General features: G+C 36.8%; 2 protein-coding genes across 2 annotated transcripts; both read right to left on the bottom strand.

Annotated features, from left to right (window-relative positions):
• Positions 1-16077: 16077 nt before the first annotated feature.
• Positions 16078-17050, bottom strand: LOC133712190 (major strawberry allergen Fra a 1-E). Its single transcript, XM_062138291.1, has 2 exons — positions 16785-17050; positions 16078-16637 (listed from the first exon to the last, which is right to left on the bottom strand). Exons 1-2 carry the CDS (start codon positions 16966-16968, stop codon positions 16339-16341), a joined length of 483 nt encoding a protein of 160 aa, XP_061994275.1. The 5' UTR covers positions 16969-17050; the 3' UTR covers positions 16078-16338.
• A 3382-nt stretch (positions 17051-20432) lies between these two features.
• On the bottom strand, positions 20433-21365 carry LOC133707777 (major strawberry allergen Fra a 1.05-like). The gene is made up of 2 exons (XM_062133265.1): positions 21098-21365; positions 20433-20975 (listed from the first exon to the last, which is right to left on the bottom strand). The coding sequence occupies exons 1-2, from the start codon at positions 21279-21281 to the stop codon at positions 20704-20706; spliced, it is 456 nt and encodes a 151-aa protein (XP_061989249.1). The 5' UTR covers positions 21282-21365; the 3' UTR covers positions 20433-20703.
• Between the last annotated feature and the right edge of the window lie 693 nt (positions 21366-22058).

Genomic DNA, 22058 nt, shown 5'->3' with positions numbered 1-22058 from the left:
ATGAATATTTGGAGTACTCGATTAAAAAAAAAAAAAAAAGTTTGTTTCTCATGTATATATGCGTACAACAGTTGTTTTTGATCTATATCTGTATACATATTCAAGGAATCTTGGAAGAAGTATCAAAAAAACCCTAGCCGCACTGGTTCCGGTTTTTCTCCAATGGTGGCCGGTGCCGGCCTCCTCTCTAAGTGGAATCCTTATATCCACGAGTTCCGATCTGCCCTCATCCCTCCGAGGCCTTTCAGTAAATCGAAGCCAATCTCTCTGTCGAGGGAGATCGATCGACCACAGCCCCTGGAATCCCGAGTGCTTACCGGACTCCAACAGTGGCTGTTGGGTGGTGGCGTCCACTTTCGAAGCAGGGTGACAGGGGAGGAAGTCACCTTTGAACCGGGTTGTGCCCGACCTCGCAGAGGGCGGCTCAAAGCAGTGGCTATGACGGCGTTTGTCTATGTGTCAGTCGGCCAGGCGGTGGTGCTTCGATGTGCAGAGGCGAAGGCCAATTGTTTCATGATCCGTTCAAGGGCTGCGGCGGCGAGGGCGGGCTGGCTAGATCGTGTAGCAGCGGGTGATACTAAGCCAGGTACGGGCGACATGGAGGTGGGACAGGGGCTCAGGCCTGAGGTCTCAGCGGCGACGGCGATGGCTCTAGAGGATGTGAGTCTGATTAGAATTGATGTGGAGCCGATGGTGGCAGGAAAGCAGGCGGAAGTCGGCGTGGAAGCTGCCGGAAAGCAGTCGACGGTGGCAGTCTCCATGGTGACCAGAGCAGTGGGGAGGCCTAACTCTAATCGGGGGCCCCAACCAAATCTGAGGCACAATTGGGCGTCCAGAACAATTCTGAGGCCCAAACCAATTCTCAGGCCCAATGGGGTGTTCAAAGTTTTCATGAATATTGCTTGGATTTGGGCCCATTCGTGGACCAAAATGATAGGTTCTAGTTCTCTAGGGTTTCGTATTTGGGATCCCGGCGGCTTGATCTAACAAACTATTGCTACTTTCGACTTTTGTGGTATTAGCGAATCTTCTGGAATAGTACTAAAAGAGGATTCAAGCTCTTTTTTATTAGCGGAGCACTGGTTGTTCAATGAGTTGACCTATCTCTATGTACCACCGTGGGTACTACCACAACTTCTTGTCTTATCCTTAGATGATAGCGGAAGGGTATGTAATGGCCACTCTGGCTTGAGGCTAGCACAAATTTCAAATCATTTGTTACTACTCCTAGAACTTTTCTGGATGTATTACAATACGATTGTAATCGACTCGTTGAGTCTTTCTATTATATGAAGATAATTTCCTTATTCAAAAAAAAAAAAAACAGTTGTTTTTGATCCACCATCTTGACATTATGGCATATATATATGTATTAAGAAAAACTCACATATATTTTCTTTTCAATCTACACCCAATTCACATCAGTAAACCTTCCTCATTGAGCTAACTTCGGGCATCTCCAACGGGTGGAGTCATAAGCCATTTTGGCTTTGGCTTTTGTGGTGAGCATCTCCAACCAATCCCCATGTTTAGTCATTTTGACTTATGAGTCAAAACTTTAGCCAAAATGACTAAAGAATGAAGAGCGAAAGCCATTTTGGCTTCAGATGGAGGAGACGTGGGCCCCAGCTGCACATGACATTAAAACCAACTTGTCATAAAATCAACGGCCCAGATTCAGTCTTCAATTATTCTATTTAAAATGAAAGACTCAAATTAATTTGTTCTAAAAATAAAAAAGTAAATATATATTTACTAATTTCTAATCTGACGGTGGAAAAAATGTCCTGGATTAAAATCAACGGTTAATATAAAGTAATTGTGTTTTAAACTAAAAAAACCTTCAAAAAATAAAAGAAAATTTTCTAAAAAATCAGAAAAAAATTTCTAATAATAAATTAATGACGATATATTATATAAAATAATTACGTATGATATATAAATCCATATTGTAGTTAAATAATTGTTTAAAATGATTAATTTATGAAATAACTTTGGCTTTTGACTAAAGGAGGGTTGGAGATGCAAAATATGAATGAATAGTGATGACATAAGGGGAGTCAAATTTTGCAAATGACTTTAGCTTTTGACTCCATTGTTGGAGATGCTCGAACCTTATTGAGCTAACAAGTGTAATTAATATTATATGTTCAAATACTGTATACCTAATTTACCCTTAAGCTCTTTTATCATTATCAAATTTCAGGTTTTTTTTTTCTTAACACATCCTAGCGATTAAATTTTTATGATTTCCCCCCACCCATTCCTTAATTATAGCTTTTTTTTTAAATTTTGAGTTTATGGTTATGATTTATTGTTCCCGTTTTCAATTTAAATACACGTTGAATATGATCAAATTAGCACCTTTGGTATAAACTTCAAATTATACCAAGTTATGATTAACCAAATTGATAACTTGTAGAACCACAAGAAAAAGATAGAAACAAAGTTGTATCCTTACAAACAACACAAACTCATTGAATACTAAGTTAAATTTAAGGATCAGAACCTGACATTTAGGTACAACCTTGAAGTACTCCATTGACAAACAACTACAAATTTTATGACTGACATCAAATTGTTAAAAATAAAATGCATTACATCATTTTATAGATGATAACTATAGGAAAAAATATAATATGGTCCCAAACCGCTGTACAAGTGGTGGTCTGCGCTAATGACTTAGAGCATATTTAGCAGACTCTCTATTATGGCTCTTTAGCTATTTTGGAGAGCATGTTTAGCTTTTTATCTATTTTAGCAGCTGCACCATACTCCTAAGTGGTTCTCTATTATAACTTTGAGCTATCTCGCTTCTAAATATAGAGAGCGAAATGAGGCTCTTTATAATTTAAAACATTCATTTTAAGTTATTTTATGTAGTTTATAAATGCATTTAAACTATTTAATCTTTATTTAGAAAACAAAATAAATTTACAACTAGCTAAAATAGAGAGCATTGATGCAGACATTTTTCTAAAATGACTTTTTAGCTATTTTGGCTAAAATCTAACTAAAAAATGGCTAAAGCTCTTATAAAATCTACTTGATGCTGAGTAATTGTTTTTTTTTTCCGGCCCCTACATTTCCTCCGCATATATGTTGGTATTCTATGTGGTGGTCCGGGACCACATAATAATTATACGTAATTGTAGTGTTTGTTCAATAAATAAGTATTCCTTAATTTTGGCGACGTGGAATAATTTTGAATGTCGAGAGGAGTTTTTGCATTATAATTTAGCAAACTCATTATTAACATTGATTTTTTTACAATTGAAAATGAACTTTACAATGCCGAGAAGTTTCTTTCTGACATAAAGGTAACTTAAATATACAATTTCAAATTTGTTTTAACAATAGAAACATAAAATTTACATTTTCAGGCCTAAAATAAAGAACATGATAACACTTCATTCGTCATCTCGACTTGCACTCAGCACTTTGCTATGTAGTCTTCAAAAATCTCCCCACTACTAGTGCTCCGTTGTGGTTCCTTCATTACAAACAATTGCAAAGAAACAATGACGAATGAATTTACTAGCTTATATTTATATAGGAAAAACTGAAAAAACATACCACAATTTCATGATCAAATGATAATAATGAGATTAATGATAATACTATTAGGATCATTGGTACAATTATATATAATTTCCACAGAGGAGTTAGCACAAGTCCTGTTGATCCAGTAAAGATGTTCAGGGCCTTAGTCCTTGACTGTGACAATCTCATTCCAAAGCTCATGCCTCAATGGCTCAACCCATCAAGAGCTTCGAAATTGTTAAGGACAATGGACCCCAAGGAAGCAGCAAGGAAAAGGCTAGTTTCATCGGAAATGATTTACAGCTAGGAACATTACATTATGATGTTAACAGATCAGTTGTGCAGGTGCCCAAAGCAAGTACTTGAAGAACAGATTCGACGGGATGGCCAACGAAGAGAGCTTGACAAATGGTTACACACTGATGGAGGGTGATAAACTGTTAGAAAAAATTGAGTTATGATATCATATTCGAGTCGTCTCCTGCTGCTGATGATGATGATGAGGGATGCAAATGCAGCATTGTAAGCAAGGTGCATCCGAAACCAGGCGTTTAAATCAAAGAAGAGGAAATTGAGGCAAGCAAGCAGAAGGTGAGGGTTGTTTTTAAGGCTGTGCATGGAAGCCCATCTCTTTTCTAACCCTCAGGCCTATGCTCAGTAATGTTTCCGGCCTCATTTATATTTTATTTTCCTTTCCGGCCTAATGGGCTACTATGCGACTCAATTAATAAAAACAAGGGGCCGTGACCACTTACCCAATTTTAGCATCAACATTGCCCACTTGCTCCACCAACAGTTTTTTTAACCCAATTTACCCAATCTAATATCTATTGACATTTTAACCCCTTTTAATTAAAAAGAAACTCATCCCTCTCCCCTCAGACTCTCTGTCTCTCTCCCCCCGATCTCCACCTCCAGTTTCTCTCTCTCTCTCTCTCTCTCTCTCTCTCTCTCTCTCTCTCTCTCTCTCTCTCTCTCTCTCTCTCTCTCTCTCTCTCTCTCTCTCTCTCTCTCTCTCTCTCTCTCTCCCCCCGCACCGTGCCCGTTGCCGCGCTCCACAGAGGCCGGACGACGCCGCATAGGCCGGAGACGACGCCACAGAGGCCGGACGACGCCGCATAGGCCGAAGACGACGCCTCAGAGGCCGCAGATCGAGGACTCTGTTGAGATCTGACGGCGACGAGCAAGGTCGATTTCGGCGACCGGGCTTCTGGTCGATTTCGGCGATCTGGGCTTTCCGGTCTGCGGCACCGATTGGAGAAGCAGCATCCACTCCTGAAGACGACCAAGCAGCTTTGGTCGGCCTACCTCGCCGGAGTCCAACACCTAGTAGTCGAGAAAAGCGTCCGGTCTTGATGTGGGTGCCCAGATCATTTTTCTGGGTGCCCAAATTTTTTTTTTTTAAGTAAAATAAGGGGCAGAAGGAAAGAAAAAAGAAAAAAAAAAAGATTTGAATGTCAATTGGAGGCCAATAGAGAGAAGTTAAATGTCTATTGGGGGCAATAGACGTCTAAAAATCACATTACTGGGGGGCAATAATATTTCTATTGCCCCCCAATAGACCAACATAGTACACTACATTTCCACACTATAAACACAAATAAACGTATCAGCTATCAAAAACATAATTCCCACAAATAATAACATAGTGTCAATAGATTATTGAGGGGCAATAATATGATTATTGGAGGGTAATAATATGATTATTGGGGGAGAGGAAAAAAAGGAGCCAACGTGAAAATCAAGGAGAGTGATTGGAGATTTCGATTGGAGGAAATCAAGGGAGATTTTTAAGGGCAAAAAGATATTCTTGGAGGAGTTAATTATGTGTTGCCGTAAAAAGCCAAGAGAGAAACAAGGAAATAACGTGGAAAATCAAGGTGATTGACGCCACACAAGGAATGATATGCATGGAGATTTTCAAGGGAGAATTTTAAGGAAAGAAGAATTCCAAAACAAGTCTAGGTTCATCCTACAATTCCTAAAGGAATTTTGGCCGAAAATAAAGAAGAAAATCAGAATTAATTAATGGATATTTCGGCAAAAATATATTCAGAAAATTATGGACTTATTTTGGAGCTTTATGATTGGTTGGATGACACAACAAAGGTGACATGACACTCTGTGATTGGTCGAAGCTATGATTATTGGGAGGCAATAATATGATTATTGGGGGGCAATAATATGATTATAAATTGATCAACTGTGCCTGTAGTGTATTCATTTTGATTTTAGGAGTTCATACAATTCACTGGACGGCAATAATATGATTATTGGAGGCAATAATGTTATTTTTGGGGGGCAATAATATGATTACTGGGGGGCAATAATATGGTTACTGGGTATTATTAGTGACCGGTCGCCGGATTCCTGTACCTGGTCGCCGGATTCCGGTCACCGGTCACCGGAGTCCGAGGCCGGCCACTAGTCACCGGAGTCCGGCAAGGTGGAGGATGATTTCTCCCTCTAAGTGAGAAAGAAGGAGAGGGCAAAAAAGTCCCAAAAATAAATAAAAATAATAAAAAAAGAATTAATTGGGTAAAGGGGAAATAATCCCTTAGAGTGTTTTGAGTAAATGAGGTTTAACAACTCATGGTGGAGCAAGTGGGCAATTTTGTTGTTGAAATTGGGTAAATGATCATTTCCCCTAAAAACAATCTGGGGTGATTAAAAGAAAGAAATTGGACACCGGACACATTAATCAAACTCTTGATCGTCTAATCGTCTATGATCTTTTAATCGAATACGGGCTTGGGATTTTAGATTACACTATCATGCATATTTGTTGTTGTTGTTGCCGGTGAGCTGCACGTGTTGTGGCTTTTTGATTATGTACAGCGTACTATGGAGTTACATGAGTCAAATCACGTTTGGATGTATCTTCGAGTATAAGTGTATAACCAAAAATATTACTAAACAAAACTATATTGCAATCGAACCAGTGACATTCAATTTAAATACAAAATAAAAAACCGAAAATTATCACAAATAATTTAACCTTCAATTGGTAGAGTATTTGATTAGACATTCTCCCCATTCATACATATCTCCTTTCTTGATCCTTTGTCTCACATTACCGGATCCTTTCTTCTTTTCCCCTGTCTCTATAATCAACAGAAACATAAAACTAATAGAGAAAATGTTAAACATGATCAAGTTGCTTGATATTATATTCCTATTGGAATCTGTTGTAACATTTTAATATTTTATTTATTATTAAAATTAAATTTGGGTGAATTTAATTTGTGTTTAATTTCTGAATTTATTTGTGTGTTTAAATTCAGAATTTATTTTGAATTTTATTTTGTAACTCATGGTGTTTTATTTTGATTTATTTTGGGTTTTAATTTTTGTAACCTATGACATTTGGTTACTACCCTATTAATTGTAGGGAGTGTCCTAAGAGCCTATAAATAGCACCATTTGTTGCATGCTAAAATATATCAAACTTTTACTCAACTATTCACCCATCAACTTTATTTCCAAAATCCCCCAAAGAGTCTTGTGTATTTTTTTGTCAGAGAAATGTGTTCTTTTGGTGGAGCTTTGGAGAAACCGTTTGAAACGCATAATTTTATTTATCTAGAAAGTAGAAACATATTGTCATATTCTTTTTATTTAAGCTGTTGTGGGGGTATATATATTAACATTTAGGCTAAAATTTTATCTGCTAGTTTTTTTTTGTTTTTTTGACTTTGTCAAGGGGAACTCAAAGGCTTCCTAGGCCCAAGATAAACCCCTTCGGCACATGTGAAATGCTCCAACTGTGCATTGCAGCACAGTGCCTAACCACTTTGACAGCTTCGGGGTTCGAACCTAGATTGGGGAGCACACCCAACTAGGCAAGAACCACTAGACCACTTGCAGTGGTTATCTGCTAGTTAATAAATCATCAATTAACTTCACCACAGAAGGAAGAAAAAAAAAAAAAAAATTCTCTTGAGTGCATGAGCCCTCATTTGCCACCGGCCAGTTAGGTCCGCCGGTGACTGAAACTCTTGTTCGGTTTTGAATGATGATGATAGTACATGCCGATGGGCCCTCGTATATTAATGTGCGGGCAGGTCTAATCTTAATTACATGATTTTTTTGCCTACATTAAGCCCACCAGCACAGACTATATGACTCGTGGGACACCAGGCACATGCAGATCGATCTTTATATCCATATATGCTATCGTGCCTTGTCTTAATTGAGCCACTCACCAGAAATGGATCACAACTAGAGGCATAGTATTATCCCGTTTTCTATATAAAGATATTTTTCAAGCTAGCTAGAGACAACGACAACGACAACGTGTTTATAATCATCGATCCAAAAACCTCGAAATACAAATAGTAATGATCGATCACCAAAGACGACCTCATGACTCGTCTTGATGGCTCCACAATGTGGACATGCTAATAAACAAATGGAATGGAAGAATACAAAAGTCTACTTGATTCCTGGAAGCTTTGCTTCTATTCTATTTTCTCTTTCAACGTGAAGTTGTTTGGGTTTCACTTCAGTGAGCGGCGGGCGATATAGAAAACTGAATATTGATTTCTACAAATTGTAACGAAATTGATGGTCTGTCATCAAAAAAAAAAAAAAAAACCGAAATTGATGGTCTAATAAATTTTAAAGATGTGCGCCAACCTTGTCTACTGTTGCCCATTACCATTTGGTCTAGTGGCATAAGTCTCCCATTTGTAAGTGGGAGGTTGTGAGTTCCACTCACAAAAGACTAGTTGTTGATCTGATCAAAAAAAAAAAAAAAAAACTTTGTCTACTGTTATCACGTGTATTATGTCTATTATATTTGTCTCAACAATCTTGATCCTCATAATTTCATATAATTAGACAAATTTGGACGACTTCTTACAAATAAAAAAATAAATTTAAACTGTTTTAGTTTTTATTTATTTATTTATTTATTTATTTATTTTTGAAAGGGGGCTGGTGCGGCTGCTCTCAAGCCTTGATTAATAAAATTACATAATACAAGGGAGGGGACATAAAGCCTGAACCCCAGATTACAATAAACATAAAAAGAACATCCTGAAATAATACCAGGATTCTTCACAAAACCTACGTCTTCTAACAAGCACCAATTAGCAAATAGTGCACGAATGACTACTCCATTTGCTTTGACATAGCGGTGACATACCAGAAAGATAACTCTATCATGAAGAAGCATCATTACAAGTAGCGTAGCTTTCCCACTATGTTGCCGCACGGAAATAAATCCGGCGACACTCAATTTCATCCTGCCACTAGGAGGTTGCGTCCATTTAATCAAGCAAATAGCTCGCTGCCTCGCTAGGCCAGTCAAGGCACACAGAGTGTGCATACCAGGCCAAAGCCCACTTCGCCCTATCCAAAAGTGGTAGGGAATTATTATCGGCATAGAGTCGTAGCTTACTAAAAGTAAAAGTAAATAATAATAAAGCAAAATAGAAAAGAAAGTTAGGTCAAGGGTCAAAGCCCAGACCAACACAGAGTCAAGGGTCAAAGCCCAGACCCAACTCTTAAGCGGCCCAAGCCGAGATCGGGTGCAGAAAACATGACGCGCCATCGCCTCCCCTGTCGTCCATCCTCTGGTAGCAGCACCACCATCACCTACCACCTTCTGGCTAGCCACAACGCCCTTCCTGAGATCGGAACCAGAAAACCCAACCCAGTGATCGATCTGATCTGATAAGATTGGGTCCAATCTATTTGATCTAACACCGGTGAATCGCAGCGACGCCACCGTCCGGTTATCCCCCTCAGGCGATCTCTGGTCCCGCCACACCACCGTGAAACACCCCCCAGCTCATCTGCGCTCCTTCCTCTGGTCAGGCGACATCGGCCCCGACTCCAATCCATCAGCCCACCGTTGCCCTTCGCCGATAAATCCCCCAAACGCCCTAGGCAATAACGTCGCTGCCCTGCTGACTTCTCCTCGACTGGACCGAGCAATCCCGGACACAAGGTCCCTTCTAACCCGTCCGACGCCGCCGCCGCGAGGGCGTGTCGTCGGACCGGGCATACACCTTATAGGAAGACCAGACGCCACCTAGGGTTTTGGAGAGAAACGTTCTTCTCTCTAGTTCTGTACAGTTTTTCTTTATTTATAACTAGCCCCTTAACATGTGCTCCGCACATGTCAATTAGCTTTTATTTTTTTAAATTAAAAAAGTTACAGCAATTTCTCTCCTAATTTTAGGGAAGCTTCTTCTTTTTTCATAGGAGGTATTGCAAAATTTTCAAATATAATTTAGTGTATTGACTATCTTATCCTCATATAGAAATAATTTATTTATTAATATAGGGCATATATGGTAGTTCAAAAATTTAACCATTCCTTGAAGAATTGGCTTAATTATATAAGATAAGATTTGTAAGAATGTCTATGTTGCTTGATCTTGATATTTTCATATATTAGGCAAATTTGGACAACTTCTCATAAATAGAAAACAAATTTAGGCTAGCTTAGTCTTAGTTTATCTTTATTTATAATTTGTAAGAGCATATTTAGCAGTCTCTCTATCTTATTGACTCCATAACTATTTTGGAAAGTATGTTTAGTTTTTTTTTATCAATTTTAACAGCTGCACCAGACTCCTAAGTTTGTTATCTATTTTAAATTTTAGCTATCTCACTCATAAATATAGAGAGGAGATGTGGCTCTCTATTATTATTTTTTTATTTCATTCTATAAATAATATAAGGGGAGTGAAATTTGCACACCCCAATTTACATTATGCACTCCCTTCCTAATTTTTAAATATTTTCTGATGTCCTCTTATATTTGTTTCCCATATTACCCTTCTTCTCCAACCAACTTCAAAAAGCTGCATCACCGCCATCCTCTCAAACTCGTTTCTCCTCATTGGCTCATATACATATATATAGGCCAATAGTAACAAGAAAACAAGAACAAGAAAACAAAACAAAACAAAACCAGAACTGACGTTATTTCACGGCGGAGGAGGAGCTCTATCATACAGAAGAATATGGAGAATGGAAGAAGGAGGCAACTGAAGCCAACTAGCCTGGTGCATCTTCCGTCGAGCCAAATTAGTGACAAGGTCTGCAGCTTTGTTGGCATCCCAATCCACTAGACGACGGTGATTCGTAACTGCTTGGATTAAACGGAGATAATCTGATTGAACTATGATAGATGAAGCTGTGGGAAGCTTTGCAGAGAGAGAACAGACCAGTTGCAGAGCCAAAGTTTCTGCAGCAATCGGAGAGGGGGCCAAAGCATTCGAAGCCACTCCATCAATTAAGTTACTGAAAGAGTCTTGAACCAAAGCCCGAAAGAGGGCTCATTAACTTCTCAAATTTCAGAATACCAAGATATGAAAGTTCTTTAATTTGTTGTATGAAAAAGACCGAAAGATTTGTTTTTCCCGATTTGAGAATTATAATCAAGGAAAGTTTTCTCTCATCATCAACTTCTCTGAGGCTTCCTCTAAATCTCGCTATGTCTCTTGATTTGGCAATCCCTCTATCCCTGACTCCCTTAGTCTCAAATTTTCGATTTGCCTCTCAACAAATTGGATTTTCTTGTTCTTTGGTTTGACTGATTGAAACTTTCAGATAATGAACAAAACCCAATGCAGAAAACAAATAAATTTTTTGAAGCTTCATGTCTCCAACACACATACAATCTGAGCATGATTTTGGGTATCTCAAATCGTTCTTCATTGTATCTATGGGCAATGAATCTGGGTATTCTTTTGATTGATTGATATGATTTTGGAGAATAGGTTGATGATGATTGGTATTCATAGCTCAGTGCCTCAGTTCAACAATCAAAATCTTCTATGAAATTTTCTTATATGTTTTGCCATAACTTTCCTTGAGAAATTCTGAAGTTCAGCTACTTAGAAAGAAAACTCTTAGTTAGGGGGGAGAGGAGAGAAAACTGAGAGAGAGAGAGAGAGAGAGAGAGAGAGAGAGAGGGGTTTTGAGAGGATGAGATGCAGCTTTTTGTAGTTAGTTGGAGAAGAAGGGTAATATGGGAAACAAATATAAGAGGACATCAGAAAATATTAAAAAATTAAGAAGGGAGTGCAGAATGTAAATTGGGGTGTGCAAATTTCACTCCCCTAATATAAATACGAAACTAGTTAAAATAGAGAGAATTGATGCAGACATATTTTATAAGTGGCTAGCCATAATGACTTTTTAGCTACTTTGGCTAAAATTTGACTAAGGGAGGTTCTAGTTCGACCTCTAAATTTGCTATTTGGACCTCACATACTTAGTATACCTCTAATTTATTTTGGGTGGTGCTATTCACACACCATTTTTCTCTATTCACACACCCCCTCTATTTTTCTATTACTTTAATTCAATTTTCTTTTAAAAATTACCCTAATTACCCTTCTTTATAATTATGTTTCTTTTTTTATTTCTTATTTGGTAAGTCAATCATCTTCAAATCCATATTTCCCGCAACTCTTTTCCATTCCCTTTTTTCTTTTTCATCAAAAACTTCTCTAGCATAGTCTTTCTATCTATCTAATATGATGCTTTGAAGTTTAATCATGGTAGAATAGGAAACTTTAGACCCATCTTTTGAGAAAATTTTACATGAAAAAAAAAAAAAAAGAGTTCAGTGATCATTCAAGCCCCTTTAAATCCATTATTCCTGGTAAGATTCTAACTGAAATTATTTGGTGTATTTGAATCCATTGAGCAATTATAGATCTTTACAACAACCTAATAATGATGGCCTTATGATTATAAACATGATTTGTTCTACTATATTATGCTAGTAGAACATAGTTTTGTCCCTACACGAAGATTGCAACTCATTGCATTCAATATTATGTAGAGCATCTCCAAATTTTGTGCACATCATCAGCTGCAGTGTGGAAGCATGTGGCTGAAGTGGATAGAACGCTGATTCTATTTTCTTTTTTCTTTTCAGGATGATGCACCTGGATTAAGAATCATAAACCAACAAGCATTGAGTTTGGTACTTTGCAAAGTATAAGGACAAACTTTGCAATTTAGATTCAGTTGGTACCCTGAGAAGCATATTCTTTCTCTAATAATACATGTCATTCCACTTAATAAACGTATTATTTTTCCTTCATTTATAGGTAAAAAAAATTGATTTATTGTATAATTATGTTTGATTCATGATTGAATTGCCAAATAGAAAAAAGAAAATTGAAAAAGAAACAGATTTACAAGGGAGGGTAGTTAGGGTAATTTATAAAAAGATTTAATAGAAAATTAGAAGGGGTGTGTGAATAGATAAAAATGGTGTGTGAATAGCACCACCCTTTACTTTTTAGAATACTTGAAAAACTAAGTAGACCTTCTTATTTTTACCAAAACACCCTTGAACATGAATACAACAATCTGTTACTCTACTTTTTATCTGTATCTTCAACCACGAGAATAAGAATGAATCAAAATCACATGATACTGCTCTCTTATGTGTAGGTCTCTCATCCACCAAAATTAATCAGAGGGTTGGTTCTCGATCTTAATATGTTGCTAGAATCCCTTTGGATATGCTAAAAGAAGAGGGTTTTGGTTGGAAGATCGAGTAATAACTATATTATAATATTCAATGAATTTAGTTTAAGGAAATTCCAAATCAAATTGTTTTGAATTTACTTTTGTATTAAATGATGGGTCATCTATATAAATTATTATTTTTAGTCAATTGTTTTAGGTAAATTATAAAAATATATAGGCAATATAAGGAAATTCTAGAAAAAAAAAATAATTTAATTGAATGTTATATTTGGGGGAGGTAAGAAGAGTAATTTTTTTTTCATATGGATGTCCTTAGTTTTTCTTATGGAACAGATTTTCTTATGGAACGGATTTACTGTTTTCACCCACTTTCCGATCACATTTTCACATCTTAACCGTTCAGTTTTTAGGTCCTAATGTATGGATCACCTCTGCAAAATTTCAGCCAATTTGGTGATCGTTAAGGTGTCCAAAACTACAATTTACACGAACGAACCGAATCTGTCGAACCGGAACCGTTCGTTTACATTGTTGTAATTTGCAGTTTTGGATGCCTTAATGATCACCAAATTGGCTGAAATTTTGCAGAGGTGATCTATACATTAGGACCTAAAAACTGAACGGTTAAGATGTGAAAATTGGATCGGAAAGTGGGTGAAAACCGGAAATTCGTACCTAAGAAAAACTAAGGACATCCTTAGTGTAGCCGGACTGTATATATATATATATACAGATCCTATCCAGAGCGAGGCCTCGCTCTGAAATTAAAGTGCGAGGTTGGAGTTTAGGGTCACTTTTCGGTCGCATATCCACATCTCGACCGTTCAGTTTTTAGGTACTAATGTATAGATCATCTCTGCAAAATTTCAGCCAAATTGATGGTCTTTAAGGTATCTAACTCGCTTAAACCAATGGACGAACTGAATCTGTCAAACCTGATCCGTACTAGCTTTAAGACAGTTATCAATGCCTTCACGACTATCAATTTAGCTGAAATTTTGCAGAGATGATCTATACATTAGTACCTATATATATATATATATATAGAGCGAGGTTAGGGTTTAGGGTCACTTTTCGGTCGCATTTCCACATCTCGACCGTTCAGTTTTTAGCTACTAATGTATAGATCATCTCTGTAAAATTTCAACCAAATTGATGGTCGTTAAGGCATTGATCGATAACTGCCTTAAAACTAGTACGGTTTAGGTTGGACAAATTCAGTTCGTCCACTGGTTTAAGTATGTTAGATATCTTAAAGATCATTAATTTGGCTGAAATTTTGCATAGATGATCTATACATTAGTACCTAAAAACTGAACGGTCGAGATGTGGATATGAGACCAAAAAGTGACCTTAAACTCGCTCTGGATAAAATATATATATATATATATGAAAATATTTAAATAAAGGAACGGGCGATAAATTTCTAGAATGTGACAGACCCTTCACCTTCAGATTTGAGGGTGAGACGTCTTGCTTCATAAATTTTTTGTCTCCAAAGAACATATCACCTCATCCCTTATTTACTTATTAAAACAACATATGAAAACAAATTTTATTTTTTTATTTCCCCTTAGCTTTAAGTCAGCTAACATATAACAGTTGACGTATAATAAGGATTCAAATTTGTTTCTCTGCAGGTAACCCCTTTGCCTCTGGAAGGCAATCAAGGAAGCAGGTTATTGAATCTGATGAAGATAAACTAATGCTCATCATATTCATACAAAGACTTTTCCTCATTTGGCTGGTCATATATAGTAATCGCCAAAACCGAAGAGTTAAATGACGGACTAGAAAGTCATGCATGTCGACAGACGTTGTTGTCATGAAAATCAAGTTTGGTTCGAAACGTAAGATTTAACCCAGAACTTACGTAGATGTAGATGGTAAAGATTGGGTTATCATGCATGTCTTAGTCTATACACTTTCAATTCTGAATATGTAGGGGATTAAGGGCGACAACCATCAAATGTCTATCGATCAACTAGTCTACTAACCAACGACTTTTCAATATGCTCTTTCGGATATTCCTATAGACCTGAAGATCTCGTTGTTTTGGAAGTGGTATGCCAGTAATTTTGGAGAGAAAGAGACGATCATGCCTGACGTTTTCAGGCCGATCTGGTCCTCAATTGTTTATGCGCTACGTCATTTTCGGGTTTAAAGTTCAAAGATTGTTAATTCCGTTTATTGACTAACAATTTTTCTACCACGAAGGTTACGTTGACAATGATGATCCTGACGATGAACCATTCGTAATTTTTGGACTAAGTTGTTTGTGAACACTTTATATAATCCGATCCATTTGGTGCATTATCTAGTTAATTATCTACACTTGATTTCTGCAGATACCTAAAAACCCCTAGAGTTGACGAAGACTTGATCGATAACAGGTTCAAGTCACCCGATCCAAAGGCAAAGAAAGTCTCCTGTTTTTAAAATAAGGGATTTTGCTCTCTGTAAATATTCCACCAAATTATAGAACCAAAAGAAAAATGGCAAAGAAAAAGAAAAAAACTTCTCTAAATTGATATAAAGAATTCGCTGCATTTGGCCATATTTTCTGGTAGATGCATCAGGTCTTATTGACAATGAATGCAAGGTCTTATTTTTCCCATGTGGGATGTATACAACTTTTGGGTGACGTAGAGCCCGTGTGGCCGTTAGGTATGCACATGTGGATAACCCGCTCTAATACCATGATAAAGTAATCTGAGGTTCACATCTAAAACCAATTGGCAATGAATGAAGTGACCCAAACTCTTATAAACTCATAGATAATGTCTCATTTTTTCCATGTAGGATGTATATATTCTCAACATATATTACTCACTAGTACTCTTTATTATTACTTTAATCTATCATCAAACTGGAGCATGATAATTACTCATAGGTCTCATCGAAAGTTGAGATGGTGAGTTAAAAAAAAAAAAAAAAAAAAACTATTTTTCAACGTTGAAAAAGTCATTGGATATTGCTTTCAATAGGAGTGACCAAACTTGTTCTTATCCTCTTGGGCAGGGATGTACTCAAACATATTAAGTTAATGCAAGTAAGATCGCATTGATTACAAAGATAACTAGTTTCATTTATATTCATAGAAGATAATAAACTGTGTCCAGAGTTTTATCCCAAACAGAGACATCACAAGCAACCAGAAATCACACACCATAGACACTTATTATACTCAAGTCCAAACTGCCCAAACCCATGGCTGTTCTGGACTGACAGAAAGCAACATAAAAACCACACACCTTTTTTGAGTACTTTTAGAGCGCTCATAGCTAGCTAGTACTCAAACATCATATACAGATCGATCATAACTTAGTTGTATTCGCTGGGGTGGTCCTTGAGGTATCCCTCAATGAGCTTGAAGAGGTGCGAGGCCTTCTCTTTGCCGGCCTTGACGTGCTCTTCCTTGATTTCGACATTGCCCTTGGTGTGGTACTTGCTGGTGCTCTTGATGATGGTTCCTCCGTGAGGAGCTGCCACCAACTTGGTCTCATAGTCGATCTTCTCGATGGTGTCTGACAAGGCATCTCCCTCGATCAAACTGTAGCTGTAGACGTGGTTCACTTTGTCAATGGAGTGGATCTTGTGCTTCACGTACCCGTAGTGGCTGCCTATCGAGTTCCAATGTAAAAAAGAGAGTGAGCATAAAATTAATTAATTAGGGAAACACTCTCTTGCTAGACATCACACATGCATGCAGCATAAGTTAGTATATTGACAATACAACATATGTACAAATGATTGAGAGGTAAAGTTACCTTCGCCAAAAGTGATCTTCTTGAGAGTTCCGGGGCCGCCATCTCCTTCGAGGATCTCAGCGGACTTAACTGCCTGAGGTGCAATCTTGGGGATGAGGTGGTCAGCATCAAGAACGAAGGCCTTGAACAACCTAGGTGGTGGGATCTCGGAGGTGAACTCGCTTTCGTAAGTGTAAACACCCATGGTGATCACGACTTGAGAAATAAGCAAAGGAAGAAACTTCAAGGATGATGGTTTTAGGGGAGCTGTGTTGTGTTGGAAATGTGTAACGGGAAGGTGGTATTTATAGATTTTGAGAGTGAAGATTTCCCGAGTGAACTGACAATACTGTCCCTGTAGATGGATCAAAGTGTTTTGATCAACTTGTCACTTCTTAATCGGGTGTTTCCAAATTAGCAAGGAACCTAATTTTTTATACAAAATTATCTGTGTTATTTCTTTAGTGGATATTTCTAGATTATAATTTTTAATAAATTCTGTGCATGTCTTAGTCAAACTAAGCAATAAGCACCTTTCAATTGATTAATAAAAAAAAATCCAACTAGGTTCAGACAATGCGATTACAGTAGAAAATAAAATTAAAGACTTTCTAGGTAAAAGGAGAATTGATCATCACGCAGTACATAGTTTTTAGGCTGCTTTCAGTAAATTAATCTCAAATAAGATAAACATCCACTCAGCTTTTTGAAAATAACACGTTGCAAGTTTTCTAAAGCATGAGAAATAGTTGAAGTCGAAAAGCCTAAAGGAAAGGATGAAAATGAAGAAAATACTGAGAAGACACTATGACAACTTTGAACAAGCTGATTGATAAAGCTTTTGCAGCCTGGCTAGCTAGGTTATAATTACCAGCCATTACCAACATGGTAATTTGGTCTCGATCTTTTTATTTTCTGGTTTTCTTTCTCTTCTATTTGGTTGTTCGAGACTTGAATACTTTATTTCAAGAATGGCAGCTGGCGGTCAACATTGGTTATCAATATCTCTCCTTTTCTTTTGTTTTCACATGACTTTTTTTTTTTCTTTTTTCTTTGATGCAGGACTAAACTGATCGATCTTAATTGTCTATATTGTATTAGACATGTTTTAAATTATTCAGAAGTATCCTGCATCAACTGATGGGGACATTTTATTATTCTTGGATAACCATCTTCGCAATTCACAGACCGATTAATCTAAGGCCATGTTTGGTTGGTGGAAAGGAAAGGAAAGGAAATGAAACATTTTCCTTTCATTTGGGAAAGTGATTCCTGAGGGGGGGAGGAGGAACCAATTTCCTCCACTTTTTCCTTTTCTTTGGGAACCACTTTCCCTTCCTTGGCTGTCCCAAACGCAGGAAATGAAAGTATTTCTTTTCCCAATGCCCAGATTCCACCAACCAAACATGGCCTAAAGGTAGCTTAAGAAGAAATGGAACGGATATATATATATATATATATATATATATATATATATATATGAAGAAATTAAAAAAAAAACTAAAACTGACTGAACAGTTGCTGCATTAACAATTAATAACATTAAACATTAACTAACTGGGTTGATGGAGTAGTTACATTACCAAATACCATATAATATAAACTTATATAGGCAGTAAGTACACGGCTCAGAAATATAAGTAACCGGCCATGAATCATAATGGCCTCATATTTTTGTCTCATGCACTTAACCAATTAATTAACTTTATTGCCTTTCAAAAAACTGATAAACCCCATCTAAAATTAATTGACAATGGATGGAGTGGCTCAAACTCTTATAAATTCATAGACAAGGTCCCATTTTTCTCATGTGGGATATATATATTCTCAACATGCCCCCGCACGTGTGGCGAATTTTCAAGCCATACACGTGGACAACTTTGGGTGACGTGGAGCCCGTGTAGGTGTGAGGTATGCACACGTGGGATAACCTGGCTCTGATACCATGATAAAGTAATCTGAGGTTCACATCCAAAACCAATTGGCAATGGATGGAGTGACCCAAATCCTTATAATCCATAGACAAAGTCCCATTTTTCCCATGTGAGATGTATATATTCTCAACGATATATATATATAAAGTTCTCTAGCAGCCTAGCTACGCATTTGGTGGAATACAATGCACTTGATCAACAATACGTAATTGGTACTTAAAAATTAATCAATCACTTAGTCATCTAGTGGAATATCGAATTGAATATACATCTTTGATTCCTCAGTACAAATATGCAGATAAAAAATGTATTAATGCTTTGTTAAACTATTTAACCCCTTTCAAAAAAAAAAAAAAAACTATTGCTGTAACTACCAATCACTAATTGATCAAGGCATATTGCATAAGCATATACTAAGTTCATTATTTCTACAACTAAAGTTGACTAAATAGTTTATTGGGATGGTTGTCAATTGTGATCATGTACGTACGACGAAAAATAAAATTTTAACATAGTATGAATTTAGCCATTCCATTTGAAATAGCAACATTTTCTAATAATTGAACAAAAATTAATCAGATTGAGCTTTAATTTACACCGATTCATAGCTATCCTTTATGCACGTGAACTACTGACACTAGCATTTTTTTAAATAGATATTAGTTCAATTCACGGTATTTACGTTCGGTTGTACTCATATTCTTACTGATATGTACTGAAAATGCTTTCATCATTTCATAATCTGAAGAAAAAGTCATCTTTATCACATGCCCCACATCATCGTCTTAAAGATTGCAGTTTGTTTTTGGCTCGGATAATCCTCACCGTCAATCTGGATATTCCCAAATTTATGCAATGTCCCAAGACGATAGCGCCCTCTTCATTTGTAAGTGTTAGGTTATATATGAGCATTTAATGAGCTTCATTGCCACATTATTTTCGTGCCATCTATTATGATAATATGAATGATGAATCTAGAGCTTCAACTTTTCAACTATTGCTACCTAAAGATCTAACTTCTTATATACCAAGATAGAAGCCAAATTTCCCATGGTTTCAGTGGTAGTTTTATTTTTGGCAAAGTAATTCAGTATGTTATCTTGCTAAATTGGGAGTTTGAATAATCCATTCATGCATAGAAGACAAGATTAATAGTTCAAAATCACATTTGATTAAAAACATATATTAAGTGAAGTTATCTAAATTTCTTTTGTGATCTTTAAATGAAATATCTTGTCAATCATATAGTGGAGTCAAATGACACTAGCTAATACTGACTCCGTATATATATACTCATTAAATTTTGTAATTAGGTAGTCCATGTTTTGGCAAATTATCATTCAATTTCTACTAATTTGGTTTGGTGAGATTTGGTTCTTTCCTCTATTCATGCTCATTGTAATGACGACTGATTAGGTCTGCTAAAATTTTGTTTTCATTAGTTGGTGTTTGTATATTTTGTTTTGGATTATGAAGTTTGACTGTCTTTCCCTTCTCCTGTAATTTTTTTTTTTCTTAATAATTCTAAAGTTTAAGGAGGCTTATTGCCTCGCTTGGCTTAAAAATAAAAGCCCAAGAAAACATTTCATAATTCATATCTTTGCAATGATTGTCAATGGACGGTTTTAATTAAGGGTTTGAAGAACCATGCTAGGGTAGTGGCATGGTGGGAGGCACTAACTATATATATATATATATCGATTAGGGTTGAAACTAATTAATCAAACTATTAAAGTAATGAAATGTTATGGCTTGATTAACGGATGATTTTCATTATTTTATAGAAAATAATACCACAATCAGATCTTTTTTAAATACTATAATCCAACAGGTCTATATCCATGCATGATATAACCAAGTTCTTGGCCTTTTTTTTTTCCTTCCAGAAGAAAAACTAACGTACGTGTAAAACCACATCTTTAACAGTTCATATAGAGGTGGTAATACCCAGACAACGTACGTATAACCAAGTTTAGTTGTAGGACTCGGGATTGGCCAAGAGGTAGCTAGCCTTCAACCAGCTTGAAGAGCTGAGATGCCTTCTCTTTTCCAGCCTTAACATGCTCTTCTTTGATCTCAACATCAGCAATGGTGTGGTAGTTACTGATGCTTTTAACCACAGTTCCTCCATCAGCAGATGCAAGCAATTTGGTCTCGTAAGAGACATTCTCAATCTTGTGATCAGATAACACATCTCCTTCAATCAAACTGTAATTGTAAACGAAGTTAGCTTTGTCAATCCCGTCGATCTTGTGCGTTACAGAGCCGAACTGACTGCCTGCAAAAAACATAATGTGACACCAAATTTATGTATTTATACCAAACTAAATCCTACTCTAATACTCGAAATATATAACTAATTACAGTATGGGTCAATTACGTAAGTGCATGTCTATATACCTTCCCCAAATGTAACTTTCTTGATGGTTCCAGGCCCTCCATCACCTTGAAGGATTTCAGTACCCTTGATTGCTTGAGGTGCAATCTTCGGGATGAGATTGTCCACATCAAGAATGAAAGACCTGAACAATCTAGATGGTGGGATGACGGAGGTGAACTCGGTTTCATAAGTGAACACACCCATTATACGATCGAAGTTATCACTTCAACATAACAAGAAAGTAAATGTTTAACCTAGAAGATTAGGATTGGACAGAAGAGAATGCTCTGCAGGTGGTAGTTATAGAAAGAGATCAGTGAGACCAACGTTTATATGAGGAAGGTGTTACTACAACTTTAGGAGATACATCCATAAAAATTAAAGTGTGCTACTCGATCGTTTGGTTTTAGGCGGTAGACATTAAAGAGTCACAAAATGTGGTTGGTCTGTCGACTTCCAATTTTATTTGAACTTTCGATAGCACACAGAAAAGAATATATGGAGAACTTGGTTTTTAAGTTGGTCTTCTCCCCCTCCCCCACCCCCACCCCCACAAATTCTTTTATGGGTTTCAACTTTCAAGCAATGAATTAAAAGGCGCGCATGAGGCTTAAAAAGTGCGAGGCGTAGGTGAAAGTGAGTGTGTTTTGCTGCTGAAGGCGCAAAAAACTCATCTGCAGGTGTCGAAAGCGGACGACTCAGATTTTTTTTTTTTTTTGGGTGAGAAGCTTTCTCGTTATCCGTTTCTAGACTTCCATTTGGTTCGAGCAGCCAATGAGAACATTCTGGTAAAGATGATAGAGATGAGAAAAGGAGAGAAGATCATACATAATATTGATGACCAAAATCTTAAGGTAGAGAAACCAAAGAGGAACAGAGGGATTATGCCTGAGACTCCACTTTTGAGTTGATTTTGGAGTTTATAGTTATATTTCAATTGATAAGTATCATACATATTCTTTTCTTTATCTTTTGCTGCTA

Source organism: Rosa rugosa, chromosome 5 (genome assembly GCF_958449725.1).
Source record: "Rosa rugosa chromosome 5, drRosRugo1.1, whole genome shotgun sequence".
NCBI classification, from domain to species: Eukaryota; Viridiplantae; Streptophyta; class Magnoliopsida; order Rosales; family Rosaceae; genus Rosa; species Rosa rugosa.
This window is presented reverse-complemented; position numbering and strand designations above follow the sequence as displayed.

Excerpts from the sequence above, each read along its gene's own strand:
- LOC133712190 (XM_062138291.1), bottom strand. The coding sequence starts at position 16,968 with ATGGGTGTTTACACTTACGAAAGCGAGTTCACCTCCGAGATCCCACCA. Across the intron at positions 16,638-16,784 it reads GAAGATCACTTTTGGCGAAG|GCAGCCACTACGGGTACGTG; the intron begins GTAACTTTACCT and ends GGAACTCGATAG.
- LOC133707777 (XM_062133265.1), bottom strand. The coding sequence starts at position 21,281 with ATGGGTGTGTTCACTTATGAAACCGAGTTCACCTCCGTCATCCCACCA. Across the intron at positions 20,976-21,097 it reads GAAAGTTACATTTGGGGAAG|GCAGTCAGTTCGGCTCTGTA; the intron begins GTATATAGACAT and ends TGTTTTTTGCAG.